This window comes from Paramormyrops kingsleyae, chromosome 15, assembly GCF_048594095.1.
Source record: "Paramormyrops kingsleyae isolate MSU_618 chromosome 15, PKINGS_0.4, whole genome shotgun sequence".
NCBI lineage: Eukaryota > Metazoa > Chordata > Actinopteri > Osteoglossiformes > Mormyridae > Paramormyrops > Paramormyrops kingsleyae.
Genome location: NC_132811.1, coordinates 9,962,971 through 9,989,005, shown reverse-complemented (window position 1 = coordinate 9,989,005; position 26,035 = coordinate 9,962,971). Strand labels below are relative to the sequence as shown.

Sequence of the window (26,035 nt, the reverse complement as noted above, 5' to 3'; positions counted from 1 at the left end):
TATTGATATGGATTTGAACCCTCCTAATAAAACAGGCCACGCCCTCGCCATAATCCAGCACCTGAGAATCAATGTGAATCGCCTATAGGCTATAGCAGGAGACTCGCTGTGAAATCGGGAGACCAGCGTAAAAGCCTCATATCATCATGGTATGTGGCAGTGTTCCCAAACCACGTCACATGCGTCATTGTGTTTTACCTAAGGCAGATTTAACCAACAGGAAAGACAATCAAATGCCCCCCCCCCCGATGAATTTTTTTAATCAGCGGAATATCGGTGGCAGTGGATCTTTGCTTTGTGTCCTTAATAGAGTTTGGTCCGGAGAGAAAAATAATTGGGGACCCCTGTAGTATGACAAGCAAGCTGTCCCATCATGCCTTGCAAAAGATGTAAAGCACTAAGAGCTGAATTGTGAGGACAGATGGCTGAGAATGGTGAGCCAGCGCATTCCTGAGGTTCTATCTTCAGGTAATATCTGCTATCTTTGTTTGCTTTTGTTTGAGTATGTTTTAAAATGACTGTTACGAGTAGCATCGCTACATAGACATGGACCCGGTGATACCAGAGGAGCTGCCCCTTACAGATATTTCAAGGTCACTGTACTGGTAGTGGGTTTGTGTCAACCATCTTTAGATGTTGTTTTAATGTTACCTTTGCATCATTAATAACATTTTTAGTATATTTATAAATGTTTATAAACTAATGTACGTACTGTATACTGTAATAAACAGAACAGAGGGAATCAAATGTAATATACATTACTTAAGTTTGCATACTGTATATAAAGGTAATAATTTTTATTTATTCTGAATAAAGAAAAGGTCTAAAGGGAACTCCAACTTGATAACTTTGTCTTAATTTGCATATCTTGATGCTTTAATCAAATTGGTCAACAGAAGTTCCGGCTGCTTCTACGTCCGCGCTTGATGCCTCTCCGCTGACACTCCGATTATGCGGGCTGAATCCCCAATAACACAAATTTATATACGAAATAAGTAGCCTTGGAGATTGCGAACACTATTGTAGTGAATACTGAGCGACTGTGGCATCAAGACTGAGACTGAGTGATGTGAGATGAGATGCTTGACGCTGAGACGCAGCGCTGCCGTTTCCACGGCCAAATTTCTCTTACAGCGTAAAATACCGAGTGCTGGGAGAGCTGGTTGTAAGTCCAGGCGGTCGTTATACAGGTAGGTCATTAAGTGAGGACTGCCTGTACTATATACTGTACAAACCATGTCATTAACAGTGCAATACAAACAAAAGCTGCTTGCTGAGCTTGCGCTAAGGTTTGTATGCATCTTAGCTCAATCTCAGAATAAATTAAAGATAGTATTATGAACATTCATCTAGCATCTTTCATCAAAAAATTGCAATTAAAATATTTCATGCATTTTAATGCCTGGAAATGAGGAGTGTTTTCTGTTTGATGATGGTTATCAGCATGGCCCATGGAGCACAGAATAGACAGTCACAAATATCACAAGCGATGTCATTTTATTACTTTTCTCCTTCTGTGCAGCTCTTCAAAAATGAAACGGACTTGGTGTCACAGAAGGTGATCAACGGCTACTCCTGGATGGCATCATGGATCTTTGGCCCAATGAACCAAAGAGCTTCTTTCCAGGCTTCAGAAATGCGATGTGTCAAGTGTTTGAAGCGGGGGTATTTTGGTCAGTTTGGATGAGGGACACGACTGACTGGCGCTCAAACTGATCCGGGGGGAGCAGTGCCAGGGAGCATTAACTGACACTGTCAACACGCTCCCCAGGGCAGAATTTGTGTCGGCTGTTAGATAAGCCCTACAGGGAGTGATCTGATGCTCGCTCTTAATGTTTTATCAAGGATTATTCTCATACAAGTCAAGGTAACTTTCAATGGATGAGCCAGGTTTTAGCTGCTTGCCAGGGAAGCACAATTAGGTTTTTAGGTCCCCGCAGTCCTTGGCAACTCCCATTTCTGCCCGTGGCTCTCTGAAGGACTTGGAGTCGTATGCCCACGCGGCGTCTACCCCCTCCCCGGTTACGGCATCGGGCTCCCACGTAGGGAAGGGGAAGCGACAGGCCACCACCCTGGCGGCACCCGACAGGTCCAACTGCAGCTTGTTCTCCAACGGCACCATCTGTTGAGGTCAAATATAGGAACCTGTTACTTCGAGTGGAAGCCTTCTCACTGGAGCCCACTGGAGATCTGTGGCATAACATGAACTGGCTGCATGAAAACTCAAGACTGTAAATCACTACTTCAACTTTATTCATTTATTGTAGCAAGAAAAAAATGTTAACGGATATTATTCACTTACTTTTCTCTGCACATGTGTAGTCTTGTGTCTATATATACATACATACACACACACACACACACACCATACATAATCATTTTGAATTAAACTTACCATCTGTGGGACGCCAAATATCACAATATTGGAGTACTGAGAAAAATTTACCTGAATAGAAAAAAAAGACATTTATGCAATTACAACTGACTTAGAAATGAGGAATGAGGAATATATGTGTGTGTGTGTGTGTATATATATATATACACACATATATACACATATATATATATATATATATACACAAATATACACATATATATACACATATATATACACACACACACATATATATATATATATATATATATATATACACACATACATATTAGTGCTGTCAAACAATTAAATTTTTTAATCAGATTAATCACAGGGTTCCTGTAGATTAATTTTGATTAATCACGATTATATATCATTCATTTTTAATCTATATTAATCGCATTTCATTTTGCATGAGCAAACAGGTTCAAGAAAAAAGGGAATATATATGCACTTAACATGTTTATTGAACATCTTGAACACGAGTCGGATGCATTAATTCCATCTGCCACAGAAGTGCAATACCATGGACCCATATCAAAAAGCAAGATTTTTTGCTTAGCCGGACAACTTGTCAGATTTAAGATACCTCAGTTTAAATGGTCTTTATCTTCATTCACTTACAATTAGCCCAAACTACCGTAAATCCAACAAATAATCAGACTAATCATGAAATCCAATTCTAGCCCAGTTAATTGCCCTTGTTAGCAATATCAGTTAACACATTACGCGTGGTTCTTTACGTATAAAACTCCGTAGCAACACGTCCACAAGTTGGACGGTATACTGTGTGCGACCGATTTAATGAGCCACAAATGAGAAGTAGTGCTTAAACAGTATAAAACTACAACTTTCCCTTCTGTTGATAAAGGCCGCAGCCATCTCGGATTCTGAACTTGGGATCCTCTGTGCTGCTCCGAGAAATTTCTCGGATCTCCGAGAAACGGGAGCGCGCATATCGTCACTTCCGGCTTCAAAACTCGGAAGAAGACTCGGAATACGAGTTCCGAGGGCAAATTGAACGCACCAAAACTGCCTGAAATGGGTTGACAGAGACATTTCAGGGATTTTGAGTCATTCTGCGCTGCAGATGGGTTAATTGCGTTAAAAATTTTAATCAGATTAATCATGATGATGGATTAATCTGCGTTAACCCGTTAATTTTGACAGCCCTCATATATATATATATATATATATGTGTGTGCTTATGAAATACTACTTTGGTATAGTTTTACATGAAAAGTGATACACACACACAGATGGGACTGAATCTGGACATATGACTATTCTGCGAAGAACAGGATTCAAACCTGTGACATTTCGGTCACAGGCACAGGGGTCTAACCTGCTGAGCCATACACTGACCCCCCCCCCACCACGTCGGAATTTTTGATGTTATGGTTTGATGACAATAAAATATGGATCAATTTTAATGAACAATTACAACAACAAGTTCAAAAACAACGCCCCAGCGCGGGAATAAAATACGAAATATATGGCAATACCTCCCCCTGCTGACAGAAACAGTATGATCTACACAAAATTACTCAGAAGTCGGGAGAGTAATGGCAGCCCGGAATGCATCGTGAACATTCTTTGAGTGCCCCCACTTTCCATATTGTTCACGGCCGTTTGGACCACACATCACGGTCTGTAAAGGCTACACTCATAACTTCTACATAGTCTGGATCTTCCCATAACTGCTCACACATTAACAATTCTAGATCATATTTTAAAAATTAATCGGGAGGTGACATGAAATGCATCGTATTACTCTATATATTAATTTTAATGGTATATTTTAATTGCCTCTTTACAAATGTACTAGTATAAACTACTATATCAGGGATTAAAAAAGCACTTACATTAGGTACCTTTATCTTAATACTGTACTAAAGAGTGGGGCATCTCCTCTTATAAAATGGACAATCTGGCGGAATTGTTGATTCAAAGCCGTACCTTCCATAAATCCGATCTGTAGAAGGTGGCGTTGTGATGGACCCCCTCCTTCCATGCTCTGTACCTTGAGTACCAAACCAGCCACGGATTTAACTCGAAGCCAACTGCCTGAAAGCCTTGTTTGGCAGCTGCTATCACCTATGAGAAACGGTGATACTGTGCACATTAGTGGCTGACATGCATACAGTGGCTTACCACACAACAGAACACATTTGCAGGGGAAAAATGAACATATCACTATGCGTAATTATTACCAAATGCATTTGAAATTAATGTGATAGAATTCAATACATCGCAAAAATGTGTTTGAATATAAATTCTAATTCGGTTCTGGTCTTAATTCTATTCCTACTTTATGTGTACCGACTAAATGTTCTGCAACACACACACACACACATATATACACTCACCTAAAGGATTATTAGGAACACCTGTTCAATTTCTCATTAATGCAATTATCTAATCAACCAATCACATGGCAGTTGCTTCAATGCATTTAGGGGTGTGGTCCTGGTCAAGACAATCTCCTGAACTCCAAACTGAATGTCATAATTGGAAAGAAAGGTGATTTAAGCAATTTTGAGCGTGGCATGGTTGTTGGTGCCAGACGGGCCGGTCTGAGTATTTCACAATCTGCTCAGTTACTGGGATTTTCACGCACAACCATTTCTAGGGTTTACAAAGAATGGTGTGAAAAGGGAAAAACATCCAGTATGCGGCAGTCCTGTGGGTGAAAATGCCTTGTTGATGCTAGAGGTCAGAGGAGAATGGGCCGACTGATTCAAGCTGATAGAAGAGCAACTTTGACTGAAATAACCACTCGTTACAACCGAGGTATGCAGCAAAGCATTTGTGAAGCCACAACATGCACAACCTTGAGGCGGATGGGCTACAACAGCAGAAGACCCCACCGGGTACCACTCATCTCCACTACAAATAGGAAAAAGAGGCTACAATTTGCACGAGCTCACCAAAATTGGACAGTTGAAGACTGGAAAAATGTTGCCTGGTCTGATGAGTCTCGATTTCTGTTGAGACATTCAAATGGTAGAGTCAGAATTTGGCGTAAACAGAATGAGAACATGGATCCATCATGCCTTGTTACCACTGTGCAGGCTGGTGGTGGTGGTGTAATGGTGTGGGGGATGTTTTCTTGGCACACTTTAGGCCCCTTAGTGCCAATTGGGCATAGTTTAAATGCCACGGCCTACCTGAGCATTGTTTCTGACCATGTCCATCCCTTTATGACCACCATGTACCCATCCTCTGATGGCTACTTCCAGCAGGATAATGCACCATGTCACAAAGCTCGAATCATTTCAAATTGGTTTCTTGAACATGACAATGAGTTCACTGTACTACAATGGCCCCCACAGTCACCAGATCTCAACCCAATAGAGCATCTTTGGGATGTGGTGGAACGGGAGCTTCGTGCCCTGGATGTGCATCCCACAAATCTCCATCAACTGCAAGATGCTATCCTATCAATATGGGCCAACATTTCTAAAGAATGCTTTCAGCACCTTGTTGAATCAATGCCACGTAGAATTAAGGCAGTTCTGAAGGCGAAAGGGGGTCAAACACTGTATTAGTATGGTGTTCCTAATAATCCTTTAGGTGAGTGTATATAGTCAATATAAGCGGGAGTGTCGATAGACCTCTAATTGGGGTTAGTTTCTGTTCTTTCTTACGGACATAAATAATGAGATCATCGTTTTGGTGCTTGCGAAGTCACGGCAACGTCATTCAATCCGCGGTTCAAGCACTAGGTGGCAGTAATAAATCATCCAACCACTTACAATTCTGCCGTCTCCACTTCCTATGTCCACCAGCGTACCGGTCCGGTATCGGAGGAGCTTCAGGACGTTATTGACCTGGGCCGGCGTGGCTGGCACGAAGGGAAGGCACACTTTCCGGAATGCGGGCGTTACAAACGGCGTTGCGATGGCGTACAGCGCAATGAGTGTTCCTCCGACGAAGCCCGTTACAACCAAGCCCCAACGGTGTCTCCTACTGCCGTCGATCGGCGGTGTGTCCTCCTTGACAGAACTTGCGCCTCGACTGAGCTGTGGCATAGCCGTTAAGCTGGGAGCTCGTTGACATTCACCGCCGGTTTTCAGTAATACTGTTTCCCAAAAAAGGAATCGCCACAACAGTTGCACATATAACAAGTCATCTGTGATTCAATCCTATACAATTGTGAAGTTTTGAGGATTGAGAAAAAACGGGGCGAAATTGAAAATACTCCTATTCCCAATAACAAAAAATTCTTAGATATCGAACTACCTGGAATCCTGGATACCACATGTAGCTCTTGAGTCCATCGGCAAAATTCGTCCGTACTGAAAGCGATGTAACTGTATAATAGGTCCGCCGAATTGTTGTCTAGACAATAGCCTATACTAGCTGTGCAAGGTTGTATCATTTGATCGACAAAAACAGGAATCAGTACTCACAGTATTACTTATTTTTATTTTAAATAAGTGCGATAATAATAAATAAAAAATTCAAAATTTTGAATATAGACCATTATATTCGAATAGTAGGCTATATAGGCCGATGTATGAACACACCTATCATAGAATAATAAAGCAATAAGAAATAATCACAAGGCCATTACGTAACTGTCTCTTCAGCATACACAATAAATAATCAAAATTGCTATTAAAAATTATAAAATAAAGTCTCTTATACCCTGTTATTAAAAAAATAAAACTTTTATGCGTTTTCAAATTATCAGCGACAGTGCAAATATCTTAACTCATCATCCAAACGTCAGAAACACGCGAGAACTCTAGCAATCATCCACCCACGCTCTCCGATTAATCCATATTTCTTTATAAAAATACACAGAATAAAATAAAGCAATAAATAACCACAAGGAGTGTAACATTTTAAAACCGTAAACCACAATATTTTTAACAAGTTTAAAAATAATAGATTAATAATTATACTTAAAAATATTCCAATCAAAAATACTAGAACAGCAACAATCATTTGTCGCAGTTACGTTTCGGGGGTACATTCTGCACATGGTGCCAGTCTATCAACAACAACAATATTAGGGTGAATAGAAATGTAAAAAAGTTTCAGTTTTAAAAGCAAAGATGAAAACTCGTCGACGTAGCTACTTGGAGCTACGTTTGGAAACAGAAACGGATTCATTCCTTGAAAGCGTAAATTTCCAACGTAAGCATTAATATTAATCCAGTGTAGTTCATGTTGGGTCCGACAGCACAGTATACGTTGTTCACATTTTATGTTTAGTTCTTATGACCAAAGTCGAGTAATCGTACGAAAGCACTTATGCCATTTTAAGGAGGTATGTCGATCATTGCTCTGCAGAATTGTTCGTTTTTACGTTTATCCTCGGTTTCGCTTTGTGATCTTCTTTTGCAGAGTTTCCTCTTAAAACAAGATTGGCGATCTTGCACTTCAAGTCGATAAGGTCTCCGATAGTTCGCAGCTCCAATCCAATCGCGATAACCTCCTCTGTAAAAGAAATGTGTTGTAAGCCATATTTAAGTTAATGTAATTTCATATCAATTTAAAAACTAAGTGATATTTAAAAATATATTTTGAGCAACATAACTTACTTTTTGCCATTTTCTTACGGTTTTCTTGTCCGTTCAGATCTCTCCACGGCCGACGATTGCCTGCAAGTCGTGATTGTTTTTAATGGCGCTGCTATTTCCTTTTCCAGGTTCCTGTATATGAGTACAGCGTAAGTAGTGTCAGTCTTGGCAGGGAAATCCCAGACAGTCACGAGAGCCGCTCTTGCGAAACGCTGTGCTACACTGCATACGTCGTTTTTTCCACGCAGAGCCAAACATTAAGTGAAACTTTCTTTCTGTCGGACAAGTCAGAACACGATCATGTCGACGGTGTTCCTCCTGTCGTCATTCCAGCAGAAAAATATTTATTAATAAAAATGTAGTAGTCTGTAAAATCACAACAATAAAATATCAAAAATTCATAAATTAACAAATGTGCGATCAATTAAAATAGCCATGGCCATCAAAACACTTAAGATGTTACCTTAAATGCAAGCCATTAAAAGATAACCTTTAAAAGAGGAACACATCTGCAGACCTACTTCTACACAAGAGTCGGGCTAAGACAGATAGATACATTTCTAAAACACGTAAAAATCAGACTTCGGGAATAAAACAAGGTTAATCACAATGTAAACACGAAATCCGCAAGCCTTAATAAGTAATTTTAAAAGGGTGCTACAAGTAATCAACCATGCCAACATAGTGCTCAGTAAATACATGCATTCAATTAAAACAAATTAAATAAAACGCACAAAAAACAAAGCGACTTACATAAAACGCGAAACCACAGCGCAATTCACCAAGAAAGAAAGCTATTGGTCGTTGCGTATGTATGACACAAGAGGATTCCCACCCCGAGAATGAAAATTTTATATGGTGGATGTGGTAAAATACGATCCTAATGTTAAATAGTAAAACATAAAAGCATTACTGGATGCTCAAGAACTGGGCTTAAGTTAATAGATCACAGAGGCATAAACATATACAGTTTACCCTGTCCTATTTACCCAATTTTCATCCTTACTAAATAAAATGCATGGCAGTATTAACATATGTCACAGCTTGCCCCTGCTGTTATTATATTGTTGTGTGCGTGGGTTTGTCCGTGTCCTGTGTGAACCCTGTCCGATCCTCGTGTTCCCTTAGCCTTATATAAATTACCCACCGTGTGTGTAGCTGAACGTCCAGTGTTTGTCTTCCCCGTGTTCCGAGCTCCTGGATAATCTGAGTCGTCTAAGTTTGGGTGTCTTGCTGGCAGCTTTCGTTTTTAAGTATATATGTAGGCCTATTGCGACACCCACAAGACGCACCTCCGTTGCCCTGCTTTTGGTTGGTTGTTCCTTCTTTACCACATTTTTTTTTGTCACATATATGATTATGAGGGGATTCACTGTAATATGTAATGTTGTTTGTGTTTCAGGGATTCAAATAGGCAATCAAGGATCGTAGCCTGGGGTTGGTTCTTTTGTCGCAAGCACGGCACTTTAGCTCGATTTATACATATTAGTGACTGTGGAAATCTGACTTTTACACCAGAAATAATTCAAGGGCCCATTATTCTAGACTAGTGTTGGTCAAATTACACCGTCTAAATATAATGGCATTAAATGACCTTACTTTGGGACAAGTTGATACGAGTTTAAAATTCAAATCGAGCAAATATGTGCTTAATACCATGTCAAATTTAGGGGAATGGGTGTCACATGATTACTGCCACTATCTGTTGTTATACGTCAGTGGTTACTGGAAATTCTGCAATATTTATGAGAGGCGCCACCTGATTGGTTGGTGAACGTGAAAACTTAATATTCGGATCCCTGAACACGTCATCTTTTTCGTTTCGCCATTATCAGCAAATATGGTAACCCTGGATTGGGGAGAAGGCAACAAATAGCGTAAAGTTAAAATCTTAACTAGTTCGGATTTAAAGGAACCCAAGGTTTTAGCTTGCGCTACACTAACAGGAAGTTTTGTGAAGTGTTTTCGCAAATCCAGTTTAAAATGTTCTCACGCTAATTTCCACCTATGGCCACGACTTCCTGTATTTGAATTAATATCGAAACAACTATTTGGTTGAGCAGTATCCAGACCTGTTAAAATATTATATACCTGGATCATGCCATTTGTCTCCTTTGCTCGAGGCTGAACAGATTCAGCTAAGCTAACGTCTCAAAGCGATGACGTGATGTTTGTCTTGCGAAACGGCATAAGCTGACCAGAGTTTTTTCGCGTAGTCCAAGGATTACCAGCTGGAGGACTCTGGACAGATATACACTTTTTTTTTGTATTTAATTTGGATTCACAGACCACCCCAACAAACAGTTGGGGACTACTGGTGTACCCTGTGACAGGTTGGCGCCCCACCCTGGCTTGTTCCATGCCTTGCACCCGTAACCTCCGGGATAGGCTCCAGCCACCCTGCCATCCTGAATAGGACAAGTGGTTACAGAAAATGGATGGATGGATGGATGGATGGACGGATGGATGGACGGACTACTGGTGTAGCCTATGCATGGGTATAGAAGCTCTAAAAATTTACATAGCACATTTAGAATTTTGTGCTGAATGGTACAGACCCTGGTTTTATTTCTGTAAAGATTTTAATATAAAGATGCTTTTTTTTCAAGCCTCAAATTGTATACATACACTGACCACTTCCCCAACTTAACAGCCACTGTGACTACAAGAGATACATATCGGAAGATATGTATCTTTTGCATTGTATTATATGTAACAGGAAGAAAACACTTCAAAAAGTGTATGTACTTCTGTGTGTGGGGCTGCAACTTCATAAAATATCAGGGCGGGCCAAGGTTAAAACAAGTTATCAGCAGACTTTAATTCAGCCTGAAGTGGATATACATACAGAATTCAAACAGCTGAAACACGGCTGATCAAACTGTGGCCTTTTGACAGTCTACTAAAACACTACTGCTACTCTGACATGCTTAGATACTACTGTAAGCTTGGAAAAAGGGGTGTGGATGTAATTATGCTGAATTATTGCCAAAACAAAGACAAATGGAATTGGTAGCCCCCTCTTATTTGGTAAAGGAAGACAATTATGTTTTACATATTGTTCAAGTTATTATGCAAGTGACATAAATGCACTAACAAATACTAAATGCAAGTTTACAAATGATAAAAAATATATCGAAGTAAGTTGGCTTTGTTAGAATTCAGGTTAAATATTTTAAATTCCCGTTACTGCAATTTTGACATGAAATATGACCTCAGGAGTTAAACAACCAATTCACATTGTACATTGTGTTACAGCAATCAACCCATGTAACTGACTTTGACTTTTTTTAATAAAAAAAAAAATTAAAAAATGACCCACATGCTATTGTAAGATGCCTAAAGATATAACTACATTCGTTAGCAACTTCCAAACTGTCCATGTAATATATCACACCAGTCTATTACTTCTCCAAAATGCTATACAAGCACAATGTAATGTAATGCAATGCATGGCAAGCCATCCGTATGCCAGTTTGATCCCAGTGTCATTTCCCCCAGACGCAAGACATCTCAGATTTATGAGCTTAATTTCACGGGACAGCTTCCAAATCATATCACTGATATTACTGAGCACATGAATATATTATTCAAAATACTACAGTGAAAACATCAAGTTATCCTCTCATATTCAAAATGCACGATCCATAGAGCACAGGACTGTTCACTTCAGAGATCACAGGAGTTTACTATTGTCATTTTGGTACACAAGATAGTATTACACTCTCCCAGGCCTTCCTCACTGAAGGAGAGCGCAGGGTAGGGTGTGCACACCTGATGTCCACAGATACCAACAGGCTACTTATAAAGACAGTATTCATATAAACCTATAGGCGCGATTCAGCACAAACTGCATTTAGAAGGTATTATTTCTTCTCTGGTTCTGATTGTTTCTCCATGGCAAACATGTACAAGAAACTGCATTATATTTTGATAATCTTAAACAGAATGATGGTTGGATGAGGCAAAAAAACAGTATACACAAATTGGAGGAAAAAAGACATAATTACATGACGTTCACTTGCGGGGGAGGGGGGGCAATAGAAGCATGGAGCGTTCTTTTTTTGTTGTTTGTTTGTTTGTTTGTTTTTTTTTTGTAAAAACACTGCTTTGAAAAATGTAACCGACATCTGAATTCCCCACTGCCCCCCTCCCCAAAAGCTTGGTAGTATTCCTTTGGCAAAGGCCAGCATTCCAGGAAAACAACTCTGCTTGTTATTTCTTTCCAATCTCAACTTTTCAGTGGCAAAAATCTAGCGGTCGTGTTTTCGACATGGTCTGAATGGAACAGGATCCAGGCCGTACGCATGTTGCACGTATCTGCCAGGCAGTCACCAGTGCAAAGGACAGCGGCCTAGTGATGCGAGCCTGCCACTGGGGGGCCCTCTTCCACATGCAGGTCCCGGGTTGCTGCGTCCTCCTGTGGTGCCGCGCTGGCGCTGGCGCTGAGCGAGTATGGAGGGGGCGCGTCACGGATGCTGCCGGGCTCGCAGCTCTCGGGGATGAGAATGGCTCGCGATTCGCCCACGGCATCGCTCTGGGCATACTCACTGTATGGTGGAGGCTTCAGGTCATCGCCTGTCCAATCAGAAACAGAGAAACAAGCTGAAAATATTATCACGTTCCAGCCAATCAGAGCGGAACACCTACAACTTTAAGCATAAATGACATTTGTGGAAAGACCTCTGAAGAGCTCCTGCAGCTCAACAAGTAGCTTGTTGCCCTAACGATACAAAGGTTGTTGGTTCAGATTGCAAAGAGCACACACAAAAATTGTAACCCTTCCCTCTACTATAACTTGCTTAGAATAGAACCATCAAATAATATAATGAATATAACAGATAAACGGTTATAGCTAGTCGTCCATGTGCGTCATGAAGTAGCGTATAGTGTTAAATGTGCAGAAATCCATAATGCATTCTGTTGAGGAGCTACATGAGGGACCTAATTAGGTAGATCATTATAAGGATGTGCATCACTACCATGTGTCAGATGTCCCTTTGTCATTGCTGTGAGCCCTAAAATAACTTCCAAGCAAATTAAGTCAGATAACCATTTATTTAATCGGAAGGGACAAGTGGTAGGTTTGGGGCAGAAAATAAGCATCATCTGAATATCTTCCTGGGCACCAGATCCTGTGATTTACGAGGTCAGCAGCTGTGAGACTGAGCTCCAACATGCAAGATGCTGCCTGACCGACACTGTCTATCCATGTCCTTCATGTGACCTCGGACGGTTAGACACATCCGGGCGTAACGCGAGGCATCCTCGGGACCAGAAATATCGAGATGGGGGGGATTAGCAGCACATCTCATTTTTAGGAGAACATGACCTCATGGAGAACTGGGGTTGATTTGTATTTTGAAAACCTGCAGAGTAACTTGCCGACAATGATTGATTTGTCTTAAAAAAAAAAAAAGAAAAAAAAAAAAGCTGAAGATTGATCCCCATCAACCAGGAAATATCGGTATGCTTTACAGGTCTCACAGGCTGAGCAAGGCTAAGTTCCAGTCAATTCTTAAGCTTTTTAAGGTATTCATGCTAATTCTACCTCAGGGGTATTTCCACAATACAATTTATATCGTTCATTAGATAGATTAAATTGTACCATCTCATTTTCACATGACCTCTCTAAAATCTTCAATAATAGATATTTATAAAGGCCTAATTTACGGTGGGTTGTCAGTGTGATTCTCCCACCTAATAATATATTAGCTGCAACACTTTGCGCTAAAGCATCAGGGATGAAAAGCAGCCGGTGGTTTCCAGCCTGCCAGTCAGAGCTGATCTGTTAGAGGGGAAGTACTGAACAGACATGAAGGACAGTGAGGAAGGTGTGTGTCTGACAGATGGTTGGAGAACGTGGCCGGCGACAGAGTGACATGTGTAACTAAGAGCGGAGTGAGGAGCGCTCCCTTACTTCCCAAGACGGCTTCGTAAGGGGGAGGCACGTCCAGATGAGTGTACGAAGGCGCGGGCGGCAGCGATGCGGAAGGCTCGCCGACGGAGCTGTCATCCTGGACACCGTACCAGCTGGGCCAGATCGACGTCTGTGAACAAGAATGGATGTGGGAGTTGAACACCCACTGCAGCGCCGCGGCAACAGCAGGAGAGGCGGCTGCGCTGGCGGGCCACCAGCGCACGGACACGGCCGCGGGGCCAAGGCAGATATTCGTGCTCGTTGCAGTCTCCCTCGTCCAGATCCGCATGGACTGATTCATACTCTGCCTTCATCACACTCCCCGTGAAAGTAGTAACTGCAGAAGAAACTTATGTGGGCGAACCAGCATCTTCACGAAGCCAACCCTGTGCAAATTATTTGCCTGGAAAATACACTCTGTAAAAATATTTTAAAAATTAATAACCTCTGTTCCTGTTGTAGATATGTAAAGCCTTAGTTATCCATACATACAAGGAAAGTTGTGATTATTTTGTGTCATTTAAAACAAAACAATTCATAGCTACTACTGCTTACTGTTTTTTTTTTTTAATATATATATATATATATAGTGACGATACACTGGACTTCCCTGCGCCCGTTTTCTTCAGGCATTTCCTGTTTGCTGAAGTCAGTGAACATTCCCGCACGTATGACGAATGCCTGGCTTTGCAGACCATTTAGTGCAGATGAGCCTAACAGTGACTTTCTTAGCATTCAAAGGAGTTCCTGCTCCCTCTAACCAAGGAAAACCCACCTTGCAGTAATCAAACACCACTTCCCTTGCAAAGCACTGGCCTGCCCCATCACCACTAACCAGGATTTAAGATTCTGATCTCATTTTCATTTCTGATTTTATTTACATACAGCTACAAAAAAGGGACTATGGGATTTAATTATGTTTCAAGTCAACTTATGCCAAAATGGAAACTTCTGCCATTTTTTCCAATTACGGCTCTCGTTTACAGCTAAATTGTAATGTTGGGGCCTTGGCTTAACAAAGCAAAGTTATTTTGAGTGTATTAGAGCTTCCTGTCACTACTAGGATCACCATTTCCATGCATTCAGCTGGATGCTCGCAGAGAACCTATTACAGGCCTATTAAAGACTCAGCGAGCCCCTGAAGCCAAATCACAAGAGGTCCAGAGACACACACAAGAGGCACTTTCATTTTAATGAACAATAACTACTTTCCCAGTGTTGGAAAAGGCTTCTCTGCATCAGTAGTCATCACGCGTAATGAGGTTTGGCTCGAGCTGAAATACCTGTGGTTTCAGTTATGGCAGCTTAAGCTGTGAAAGAACATTAAGGGGAAAGAGAGCAAAGATGGAGGACGTGTCCACCCCATCTCATGCATGGGGGCCCCTTGCCCGAAAGTCCTTTTTTTAAGGACTGCGAAACTGCTGTAAAACCACAGCATCAATAAGCGGAGGCCGACTTTCCCCTGTCAGCAACATGGCTCACACCATGGTGTCGAACTCGGCATGCCTGCAGGAGCAGGACGAGAAATAGCTATGGAAAAAAAAAGCTACGGCTGCAACTTGTATTTATAATTTGAAAGACGAACACCACCACAATTATTTCATTTTAATAGCTATGCGTGTACATAATCACAATAAAACCGGTAGGGCAAATAAATATATCCATAAAACAAACAACTAATTATGCTTTAAAACAGCCAATTAAAAAAGCAAAAAAAAATATTTTCAGCTTTTTTGGAGATCAAACCTGACTGCTTCTATAATATTTTCCATCACTCTGTATTACCAGGAGAAAAAAAAAGAAAGAAAACCTGCAAGCCTGTAGCGAATAAGGCGCCATGAGAGCAGCCTGGATGCTCACTTCGCTTTTCCACTGCAGAAGGGTCGGCTCAGTAAAGGCATTCCCAGGTTTGGAGAGCGACAGAGATGAAAAACTGAAGAGATATTTGTTTACTGTTCACATGGTGTACACATCATTTACTACAGTATGTACAATTCTTTTTTTTTTTACTGCTTGCCAATGTCTGCTAGCACGTCTGAGAATCACCTTCAAGTAGCAAATGCTAGCAGAATTAGCATCAATTGCGTTCAGCTGTTCTATAGAACTTTTTTCTTCGGAGGAGGAGGTTTTTCAAGTTCCGATTTATCGGAAACGCATCAGTACATATTGATGTGTGATAGCACTAAAAATGTATAATATATAGAATATAACCTTTTTCCTTCAGATAATCTGTGCACAGGACACCGGTATCTCAGTGTATTTTTTACCAATTGGATGGCGGTGATGTAACCAGCTCGGTTTGGTTACGCTTTCGGTCACCATGGATGCAGCTTGGGTGCCGCTCGCATACAATGGAAAACCGTCAGTTCGCGGTACGGCTCAGTTCATGGAGGCAGTGGAAAAGCACCAAAAAGAGCTGCAGGCTGGCCCATTTAAGGAGGCTGGAAGCCCCCCCCCCCCCCCGACATTCGGCCATTGAGCTGGAGCAGGTGGTGGCATGGGGCCGAGGTACACTCACATTTTGGCTTTCGCACATCTGGTGCAGGTAGGCTCTGCCTCCAACGATGACGATCTGCGCATTGCGGGGGTTGCTAAGGTAGGCCGCCAGCTGCCTCTGCCGCGATCGGTACCAGCAGATGTAGAAGAAAATCTTTATGATGATGAAAATTATGACGATTCTACGTGGAAACAATTACAGTGACATCAGTGAGCCATATCCCTGGAAACAACGGGGATAACAGGGATAATGCAGGAAAAACATTCGCAGCTGTGGACACAGACCTCGTGGGATTTGAATGCTTTGCTCCGAAGCAATCCTATCATTTGGCCTAAAATTGCCATATCTCTCACTAACGGAGCTTTAAGCAAACCTTCCCTGTAATAGTTTGGTGTTCACAGAACTGAGGATTGCGAAACTCAAGGAAAAAAAAACAAACAAGGGATGCTAATTCCGAACAGCCTACATGTCTGTCGCAGCTAGCAAAGTACAGCAGCTTAACAGCGTCTCTTAACTTTCAGCCACGCGAGCTTGCGGCCCTTCCATTTAGCTTTACAGTTGTCAATGCTTACATTCACTGCAAAAAGTTAAAATCATGTGCAAAACTCATACTTACATGTACCAGTAAATCTCCATACTGGGATCAGTGAAAACCAGTCTTCATTATTCAAAGTCCCTGAAAAATAATAATAAATAAAAAAAAAACGGTTTCAACATCAGTGCCATCAATATCCACAAGTAACACAGTGAATTTTGTATAAACAACTTTATCGTTCATTAAACTGCCTTGAGAGTCGTTGTGTTAGCCGCATTATCATTGAATTTCCTCATTGCTCAAAATGGAAACTATCCTCTGATGCAAATCAGGTTTGTCTAACTCCACCCCGTGCCATATACACCAAAAAAGGGCCTTTGAGCATCAATTATATTAATTCCAATTGTTATTACCGAGGAGGACAAGCCATGTGCTATAGACTGAGAAGGATGTGACAAAGAGTTTGCTGTAATGTAAGCGTGTTCAGTAATGTCGTCCCACCCACCCAGTTTCCGTGTCAGAGAACACTGAGCCAAGAGAGGAAACTCTGCCTAATCTCCACCGCAGTGCTGTTGCCTTTCGTGCAAATACTTGACACTAGTTATGTAGTCTTGACACTAGCTGTAGTCTGCTTAAAAAGCAAGATAAAAACAGAATAATGAGCAAGAGAGAAAAACTTTGCTATGCCTGCCTTTAACATGAGTGTTTTTTTTCTTCCATTCAACACAGAGCAAGACATCAAATTCAGATTCACTAGAAAAGTAGGGTTTATCCACCCATCTATCTTCCAGCTACTCATTCTGGACTGGGTGAGGGGAGGGCCTGGAGCTTCGCCCAGAGAGCAAAGGGTACATGGCGTGCTGGGATGCCAGCCTATCAGCGGGCAGGTGCAAACTACTGGCAACAGAGACACCAAATAGCCAAGGTAAAAGCCTTTGGACTACCGGACAGCCGGAGAACCTAGAGGAAACCCATGTAACAAGTGGTATGTGCAAATTCTCTCTCATTCTCTCTCTCTCTCATTCTCTCTCTCTCTCGCTCTCTCTCTCTCGCTCTCTCTCTCTCTCGCTCTCTCTCTCTCTCGCTCTCTCTCTCTCACACACACACACACACACACACACACACACACACACACACACAGGATGTGAGACTGCAGCCCTAAGCCACTGTGCCATCCATACTGCTTTCATAAGAATGCATTTCAGATACAAACAAAAAACAAACAAGTAAAAGATCAGGTCACCCTTAATAAGTATCGGTAAGATACGAGGAAACAAAGACCATTCCTGCAGTTAGAAACCAGCCCTGATAAGCTACCACTAATCATACTGAGTTTGCATTCTGATAAGGAACTAAATTTTACAGTTATATGACAAGTCCAGTAAGCCAGTAAAGACCTGATTCTGGATCAGCATTATGAACAAAGTTTGTAAGCAGGGACAGTCCCAATCTGACATGCAGCTTTTGAGAGCGCGTGGGCATGAAGGCCGCGCTTCCGGACCGACGTGGGCTGCCACCAGCCGGCGTCATTCGGAAAGTTTCTGAAAGGGAAACTTGGCAGGGTGTAACGCTGCTGGTGTCGGACGTGCCAGGGCGGCTCAGGGGACAGCGACCGGGGGGCAGCCGACCATGATTCCGACGAAGTGCAGCAGGCACTTCCCAGGAATAAGGCACTTGGAAATCCATGATTGCACAGCATTAATCCCTGACAGAAGACTGGGAGATAACTCGGTGCAGACTCTCCCAAGATATTGCAGGACGCCTTCCCCATCAGGAAGAGCCAGCGTGTCAAACACAATGATCCATGGGGCAAATGTCACCCAGAGCTATGCACCCCCCGGGCAAGTCGACAGGGGCATGTCTGCGTCAGCCTCTTCAATGCCTACAGATCGGACGCGGACTGGAGGACTTCCTAGGGAACACTCCCTCAAAACAGCTCCAGGCCCGTCTCAAGATCACCTTCTACCCATAATCAACACCTCATTTGTTTTCCATATCTTATTCAACTCAAAAGTTGTATATTAAATATTTGGTAGCGTTAAAGTACAGATTAAAATGAATATCGGTCTTTTGGCTTCACCAGATGGTATCCAGTGAACAAAATCAGCATAATTACAGTGCTTCTAATAGGGAGATTCCCGTGCTCACATAGCAAATCAAACCTATGTGAATTTAAACTGAACTGCAATTACCAGGAAATAAAACAACTGGAAGAAAAGACGTGAAAATCCCAGGTTGGAGGAATAACAGGAGTTAAAAATTAAACCGTTCACCTTACCTTATTGAGAAGTGCATTTAAAAACAGGTACTTTAGGCGACTCACAAGGTAAAACAATAAGCAAGCAGATTGGCAATACTTTCACTGAGTTTGCGACACTGAACTTACTTAAGCCGTGTCTGCAAATCAACGATCATCGCAGGGAATTTCAACACCAGTAGCTGGCACTCAAAGTATCAGTCACTAAACTAAAACCAGAGAAACCAAGGGCTCATTCAGGGAAGATGCCACGACGCCCTCATGCCCCAATGTGCTGCATTTACTGTACACAATACAGAATACAGAATACAGAAAACATACAAACAAACATGAAGACGACAAAACAATGATAAAAAGGCTGTAGGTTTGCTTGGGGCTGGGGAGTCTATGTGTATTTACACCAGCATAGATGCTGAAGCTTCACCCCAGAATACTGTCCAACAGGCCTATCATAGCCAGCACACAGGTAAAAGCCATTCTCAGACAAAGCAAAGAATATAAAACCAACTTTAAAAATGTAATATATAATAATGTAGATTCATGTATAGATACACCAGACAAAGGAAGATTTAAAAAAATTCTGAATTATTTCTCTATTAAATATATTAGGACTATGGTTAACGCCAGGTAACTGACACTACAGAAAGTGAAACTGCGGATAAGGAGGGACCACTGGTCTTTGACGTCTTAATATTTCATTAAATATTTCATTCATTCATTCAATATTTTCATCAGGGCTGTCAGGAAATAAAACTGCCAGAACACACAAGCTCACTCACAAAATCTTAGTATAATTTTCTCTATAAATATACCATGAAACTTCCAAGACACACTAACAAAACATACCCCCCTAACAAGTCCTATACACCAAAAACAGTATATGGAATGCAGGATCACGTGTGTAGGTTGAATAACATGGCAACAATTAGGAAGTCATTGAATTCTAGCAAAATCCCCCAAAACCCAAGTGAGGACGAACCCGAAAACGGCCTCAACTGACATTCCAATTCTGACGTGCGGAAATTGTGTCTGACATATTAACCCAGCATGTGCCTGCCGTACTCACCAGAGAATGTCATCACAGGGCAGAACTTCCAGATCTGCTGTCTCCATGACCTTCACCAAGACATGCGATGTAAAAGTGAAAGGACTGATTCATGTGCCTGTTCTTTCTTAGGAAGTTAACGTGCAGTAACTCCTCCCACACTGCACTCTGTGGAGGCAGGCAAAACTTACTGACTGTAAGAAATGTGTATTAACACATTTATCACCTGTACAAATTTACACTTATGCACACGTCTGACAAAGCTACACAACAGAAGGCATGCAAAACCCACGCCACGGTATTTAAATTGAGTGCGTGTCCATTTCCAGTTTTAGTCCATTCTCTAGAAAACCAAGTACTTGTAATAAACAGAAAAAGGTAGCAAGATGCGTTAACTACACTAGCACAAAAAGTACTGCCTGTTACCCACTTGTAGCAAACATGAGCAAGATCCATGAGCAGCTTACCAAAACAGGGCATAATCATGGTACAATAATTGCAACAGAGTGAAATAAAAATAAGAGTTAGAATAACTCCTGAATTCCCTTCACCACAAACACTAATTTGGCACGCCGTCACCAAAAATAGACTTGCAACACAATGAGTCACTTGTTTCCTCCTACCTATGAGTGCCTGGGGTGACCCATAAGGTAAACCATTGCCGCCCAGCCAAGCTGCACCAAGATGACTTGGGATGGGTTTTTTTTTTAATATACATCACCCTTTCAGAATGCCCCATACTCTCTGATTACACCTATCTTTAAATTTAAATTAGCATCAATAGCCCCCCCCCCCACAAAAAAAAAAAACTCTGACAAGCTGTTGAAGGAGAAAACTACTAACTGAAGAGCTGTTTAATTCTCATTTCATTTGCAGGCAATGTTTCTTGCATTCTAACATTTTATCTTCAAAACAACAGGATGACTGTTAGCAATACAACAATGATTTGGCTTGAAAACCAAAAGTATAAAATGTGCACATTCGACAGAAGCTATTCATCCCAAAAGAGAAATTGCAGGTCAGCAAGTCACACTGGCAGGTGTGGCTGACATTCACACCCATCAGGAGAGCTCAAGTGCTATAGCCGTAAACAAAAACGGACACGTTTATCACCCACTGTGGCGGTGTATCCGTGCAGGCAAGATGCTTCAAACAATAAAAGCGAAAAATAAATGAAAAACAATCTTCAGAACTCTGTATGAGTCAGACAGGCAGTTTTCATGTATTGACTGGCTCAAAATACAGGAAACCAGCAGCAAGAACCAACAAGCATGAAGAGCAAGCACTGCAGAGAACATACATTTCTAAGGATGCTTTATTCTGAGACCTCACATTCATTTTCACCATTGAACGTGGGATTTCACCACAAATCTAAAAAATGTCTTCTAAGCTTTACTTCGGTACCTATTTTAGTGGGGTTTTACAGATTTCTGTGAGAAAAGCGAAGATGAAATGGACCAATATTTTATCAGAAGAAAGCTGAAAAATCATTGCATTTCATTAGATCATTTCAGTGCATTTTTTTTAAATAAATAAGGCATAAGCTGGCAAAAGAGTAAGAAATATCCTTTATTTTCATTTAAAATGTGCCATTTCTGGACAAACACGATTAGTTGAATCTTAAGTTTATTTGGGACATATTTGCACTTTCCTCCACTGAATGTACTTACCTACTGGAAACTAGTAAAAAGGTTTGGATGTTTATGTTCACCCCTAATCTAACTAATCTTACAGCAAAAATCCTCAAATGTAGAAAAGTAATCTAGTTCTATTTAATTAAATATAACCTGCTCTTTCCTGACATCAAAGCGAAGCCCACACTACCTTTAAGACAGATTTCTCTGACAGCTTGGTGGGGAATTCCGCAATATCCGGAGATCTCCTTCTTTGGTAAAATGTTTCGCTGCATAAATGCCTTTAAGGTCATATCACTCAAACCAGACACCCCAAATGCCCACTGGGGCTATTAGACAATGCTGCCTTTGTCTACTGCTGAAAGATGTGTGCAAATGCTGTTACAATCTATAAAGATTGTCTCATGTTTTTCTCAGTCGTGATCCTAAAGGTCACCAAAGATAAACTCAATAAGCAAAATTAAAATAATTACCTGTCAGAACATTCTGCCTGACTACTTGGATTGTAGACTTAAGTTGGGTGTGTAGTGTATTAAATGTTCAGTACAGGGATAACAAAATATTATAATAAAATAGGGACTACATAAAATGGCCCTTTCTAAGGAGTTTTGAAGTCTTCAACTCAATTACTTATAGTGGAGGCCTTCAAGCCAAAACAGAGATCGTCAGGATGTCATTTCCTGCTTCTACTTGTACCCAAAACCAATATCCATCCATACACTTTTCAAAACCACGTATCCCATGCAGGGATCTGGCAAGCCTAGAGCCAATATCAGGAAGCACAAGACGGGAGACAAGCTCAAAACATGGTTGCTAGTGCATTCCAAGACATACACACACACACACGAATGCGATGTCTAAAAACGGTCACGTTTCAATTAAGTTCACAATGAAATGTCAGATGTTGCTAGAGGGAAGGAAAAATGTTGAAATGATTTACAATACTATACTTATGGACAGACACAAATTGCTCTCATAAAGAGAATACAACTCCTACAAGGAGAAGAAAAATTAGAGTGTGGAAACAACATACTATGGAATAGGTTACACGTGTGCATTCAGTGATCATAAGGGGTCTTTAGATGACCGACAGCAATCAGGGGCAAAACAATAATAATCAGTGAAAATGTGCAAGTGTTTGGAAGGACGGCAGCCAAGATAAAACACTAAAATGAATCTGTCATATTTAAATGCAAGCCTGTGGTGTGGCAACTCAGGAGACTACTGTAATAGAAGCAGTAATTGCTACTGAAACATGGTTAAAAAGTCACAAACATACTTAGAAATAGAAGCCTATATAATTGAATACAGTTAAACTCCCTGCCTCCTGGTAACATTGGGTAGTATAAAATATTAAAGAGCTTCCCTAAAATGACTAATTTTAAAAGGTGGATAGACTGGTGCTAAGCTTAAAAACACCCAAAATCTGTTTTTTTTTTTTTTTTGTTTTTTGTTCCACTTGTATTACATGGGAGGAGAAAAAACAACACTCAATAGAGGATACTTATGACTATGCTAGATTACCTATCTTGCATTCCATTATTTCATTAGCAATGTTTTCAAAATATACGCACCACACCCAAGTGCAAATAGACATTCGCATTGCATTTCACTGTCTGCTTCCATTGACAATTTCATTCATCCACACAGCTCATTTTCTTCCGGGAAATTTCTCCCAGTTAACTACCTTTACGGCAGGTACTGGAACACCCCCAACCCTAACAAAATATAAACTAGCAGACTTAAAGTCACAAGTATTTGCCCTTCACCAGAACGCCCTATGCAGAGCTTCCAAATTTTCAAACTCTCGCACAGAAACTCTTTTTACACTAAGCACAGTTTAAAAGGCATCCAAAAAACGAAATACTCTTAGTTTTAAAACGAAGTGCTTTTAAACAGCTAAGTTCACCGGAAGATAACTGATTAAAAACCTAAAAACTGACAAGGAGGATGAGTTTTGCAGAATTTTTGAAGATTACAAATGATGCAGCTACACAGGCTCTTTCCCACAGACTTTGGAAATCCCCTTGAGCTGTTCTGTTCTGGGTTAGACACGCAGTCTCACTTCCACCTCTTTTGCGTGCCCGCGGTTTGTCTTGAGTCCGACGGAGCACCGTAATTCAGAAAAGAACAGTCTGACAATTGTAAAAGCTCGTCTTTTCCCCTTAATTATACCATACGCCTAACATTTCCTGTTACTTCCTATGCACCTTACACTTAATGCAAATACATTTCACAATGATCTGCAGCTGTTTGCTAATCGTTGTAACATACTGGACCGGGAATAGAAATATGTATGTTCTTTACGGACATTTATAGACAACGACCTTTTACACTTGCATAAATACGAAAGTGGCACTTAAGATCTTTTAATATGGGCTGTATTTTATACCTACGTTTATGGAGACGCCCCACGATTAAGCAATACACCTCGCAACGTATACACACGTACACACCCACCCGCACGCAGGCAGTAAGCCATTTCTTTTTAGTGTCAGCTTCGATAAACAAAGCTGAAGAGGCATCTCCTCAAGGCTAACACCTATCGGCCAAGTAGCTTATGACGGATGGAGGGGTGTGTGTTTGTGGTGGCCAAACACAGTAAACAAATCATCCTGCTTTCTAATGGCGGGTCAGCAGTTTTCGAGCATTGCTAGTTAGTCGAATCATAATACCAGATTAACGTATATAGATACACAGGCAGATATAGAGACAAGAAACTTTATTGATCCCAGAGTAAATGTTTTACAACAGCAAACAAATATTACTGGGCAATAAAAGCACAATATAAACAAATACAAGAAAGAACAACCAAAACAAGCAGTGTGTATTTATCGTGCGGTAGTTTAGCCAGCATGAGGCAATGTGCCTGAACAATAAGCATCCGTTTGGGTTTAAGATAACGTTAACTACCAACATTATAACTAAAAATATCATCGGCAACAATAACAATTTAAAAACAGCTTTCTTTGCTCCAATCGCACTGAGATCGTAATTATAATCTACACGGGGGATACAAACATTACTGGGGCCGACCACGCGCAGAATAATACCTAGTTAGCAACTAACGGATTATCTCACTAAATTACTTACTGTTAATGCGGCTTAATTTCTGGAAGCTGAGCTGTAGCCAATAACAAAGAATACTTCAGTTAGCAGTTTATTAGCGATACTGCAGAAAACAGCGATAAACTCGGCTCATGTAAGCGGATCAACCAAGCTGGTTAAGATAAACTTCACCCACCGAGTCAGTAGCGCGAGCCTTACAGACTCATGTCCATTCCCGTGTCACCCACACACATCCGGATAGTTATCTACGAGGCATGCTAGCGTCAGGCTTAGCCCCTCCAGTTAGCACAAACCAAGTCCTCCGGTGGTTAGGTAGTCGTCTGCCGTCGCGAAGCCTCAAAAAGCCCATATGGCCATGACTCCGAAAACACGGCACTACCTACTACAGAGAACGACTACATAAACATGAGCAAACGACGCAACCACGAGGGACCACCGACGCGCGATCAACAGTAATGTCGGAACGATTACGCGCCACCTGTCGGCAAGGAGGTCACATGCCACAATAAATAATTATTTGCGATTGTATTTTTCTCAGCAGAAATACAAAGACCCTTACAGAATAACATAAATAATTTTACTATTTATTCATTCATTTTTCATACCACTTTATACAGGGTCATGGGGATCTGGAGCCTATCCCGGAACCAAGGGGCGCAATAACCCAACTCATCGCAGTATGTTACAATTTACTCACAGTAATATAAATGTGAAAAGCACCATTCCTACTGTTTGTGGAGTTCAGCTCTGTGTACAAAACAATGATTACAGAACTCCCCCAAACAAAGATCTCCCAATTTACTGGGCCTGACACTTGTTAGTGGATTACTGACTTCCAGACACGCTGGGGACAGCACGTGAGGCTCTGAAAAGACACGACACAGTGTAACCTTTAGCCCACAGAGCTGTCACTTTATCCTCTACTGTACTGTATCTCCAGTTACTCGACTGTTAAAATCCTGAAATTTGCATGTGACACAATTCCCTCAATCATCTGTGACTGAAAGTTAATATGCAGTAGTTAAGTCCTTCAGATTCCTGGAAACCAGAACCTCTAAAGATATAAATTGTATGCTGATTTCATTATGAAATAGTTATGTTGTTACTCTGTTACTTAATATGCTTAGAAGCATGCCAGGCGTGAGAACCACTGCAGTACAATTCAGTTCT

The 26,035-nt window shown here is 41.2% G+C and overlaps 2 protein-coding genes across 8 annotated transcripts; both read right to left on the bottom strand.

Annotated features, from left to right (window-relative positions):
* Positions 1-1,480: 1,480 nt before the first annotated feature.
* On the bottom strand, positions 1,481-10,570 carry atpsckmt (fATP synthase c subunit lysine N-methyltransferase). Of its 2 annotated transcripts, none has more exons than XM_023822416.2 (7): positions 9,056-10,570; positions 7,930-8,040; positions 6,620-7,825; positions 6,133-6,458; positions 4,334-4,471; positions 2,396-2,446; positions 1,481-2,122 (listed from the first exon to the last, which is right to left on the bottom strand). In XM_023822416.2, the coding sequence occupies exons 3-7, from the start codon at positions 6,756-6,758 to the stop codon at positions 1,919-1,921; spliced, it is 858 nt and encodes a 285-aa protein (XP_023678184.1). In that variant the 5' UTR covers positions 6,759-7,825; positions 7,930-8,040; positions 9,056-10,570; the 3' UTR covers positions 1,481-1,918. The 2 variants fall into 2 exon arrangements, with proteins under 2 accessions (XP_023678184.1, XP_023678185.1); XM_023822417.2 differs by lacking the exon at positions 9,056-10,570 and adding an exon at positions 8,662-9,047.
* Positions 10,571-10,704: 134 nt separating this feature from the next.
* LOC140578576 (uncharacterized) lies at positions 10,705-25,274 on the bottom strand. 6 transcript variants are annotated; one of them, XM_072700112.1, is made up of 6 exons: positions 25,041-25,274; positions 24,890-24,920; positions 16,942-17,001; positions 16,347-16,506; positions 13,829-13,958; positions 10,705-12,486 (listed from the first exon to the last, which is right to left on the bottom strand). In XM_072700112.1, exons 3-6 carry the CDS (start codon positions 16,959-16,961, stop codon positions 12,263-12,265), a joined length of 534 nt encoding a protein of 177 aa, XP_072556213.1. In that variant the 5' UTR covers positions 16,962-17,001; positions 24,890-24,920; positions 25,041-25,274; the 3' UTR covers positions 10,705-12,262. The 6 variants fall into 6 exon arrangements, with proteins under 6 accessions (XP_072556213.1, XP_072556212.1, XP_072556214.1 ...); XM_072700111.1 differs by lacking the exon at positions 24,890-24,920 and having other exon boundaries at positions 25,041-25,273; XM_072700113.1 differs by lacking the exons at positions 24,890-24,920; positions 25,041-25,274 and adding an exon at positions 20,184-20,927.
* Positions 25,275-26,035: the final 761 nt, after the last annotated feature.

Coding starts and splice junctions, on each gene's coding strand:
- atpsckmt (XM_023822416.2), bottom strand. CDS start 6,758: ATGATACAACCTTGCACAGCTAGTATAGGCTATTGTCTAGACAACAAT. Junction 6,459..6,619: donor TGTGGTATCCAGGATTCCAG/GTAGTTCGATAT, acceptor TTTGGGAAACAG/TATTACTGAAAACCGGCGGT. Junction 2,123..2,395: donor TATTTGGCGTCCCACAGATG/GTAAGTTTAATT, acceptor TGACCTCAACAG/ATGGTGCCGTTGGAGAACAA.
- LOC140578576 (XM_072700112.1), bottom strand. CDS start 16,961: ATGGAGATTTACTGGTACAT. Junction 16,507..16,941: donor ATGGAGATTTACTGGTACAT/GTAAGTATGAGT, acceptor GTTTCCACGTAG/AATCGTCATAATTTTCATCA. Junction 13,959..16,346: donor AGATGTGCGAAAGCCAAAAT/GTGAGTGTACCT, acceptor TCTTGTTCACAG/ACGTCGATCTGGCCCAGCTG.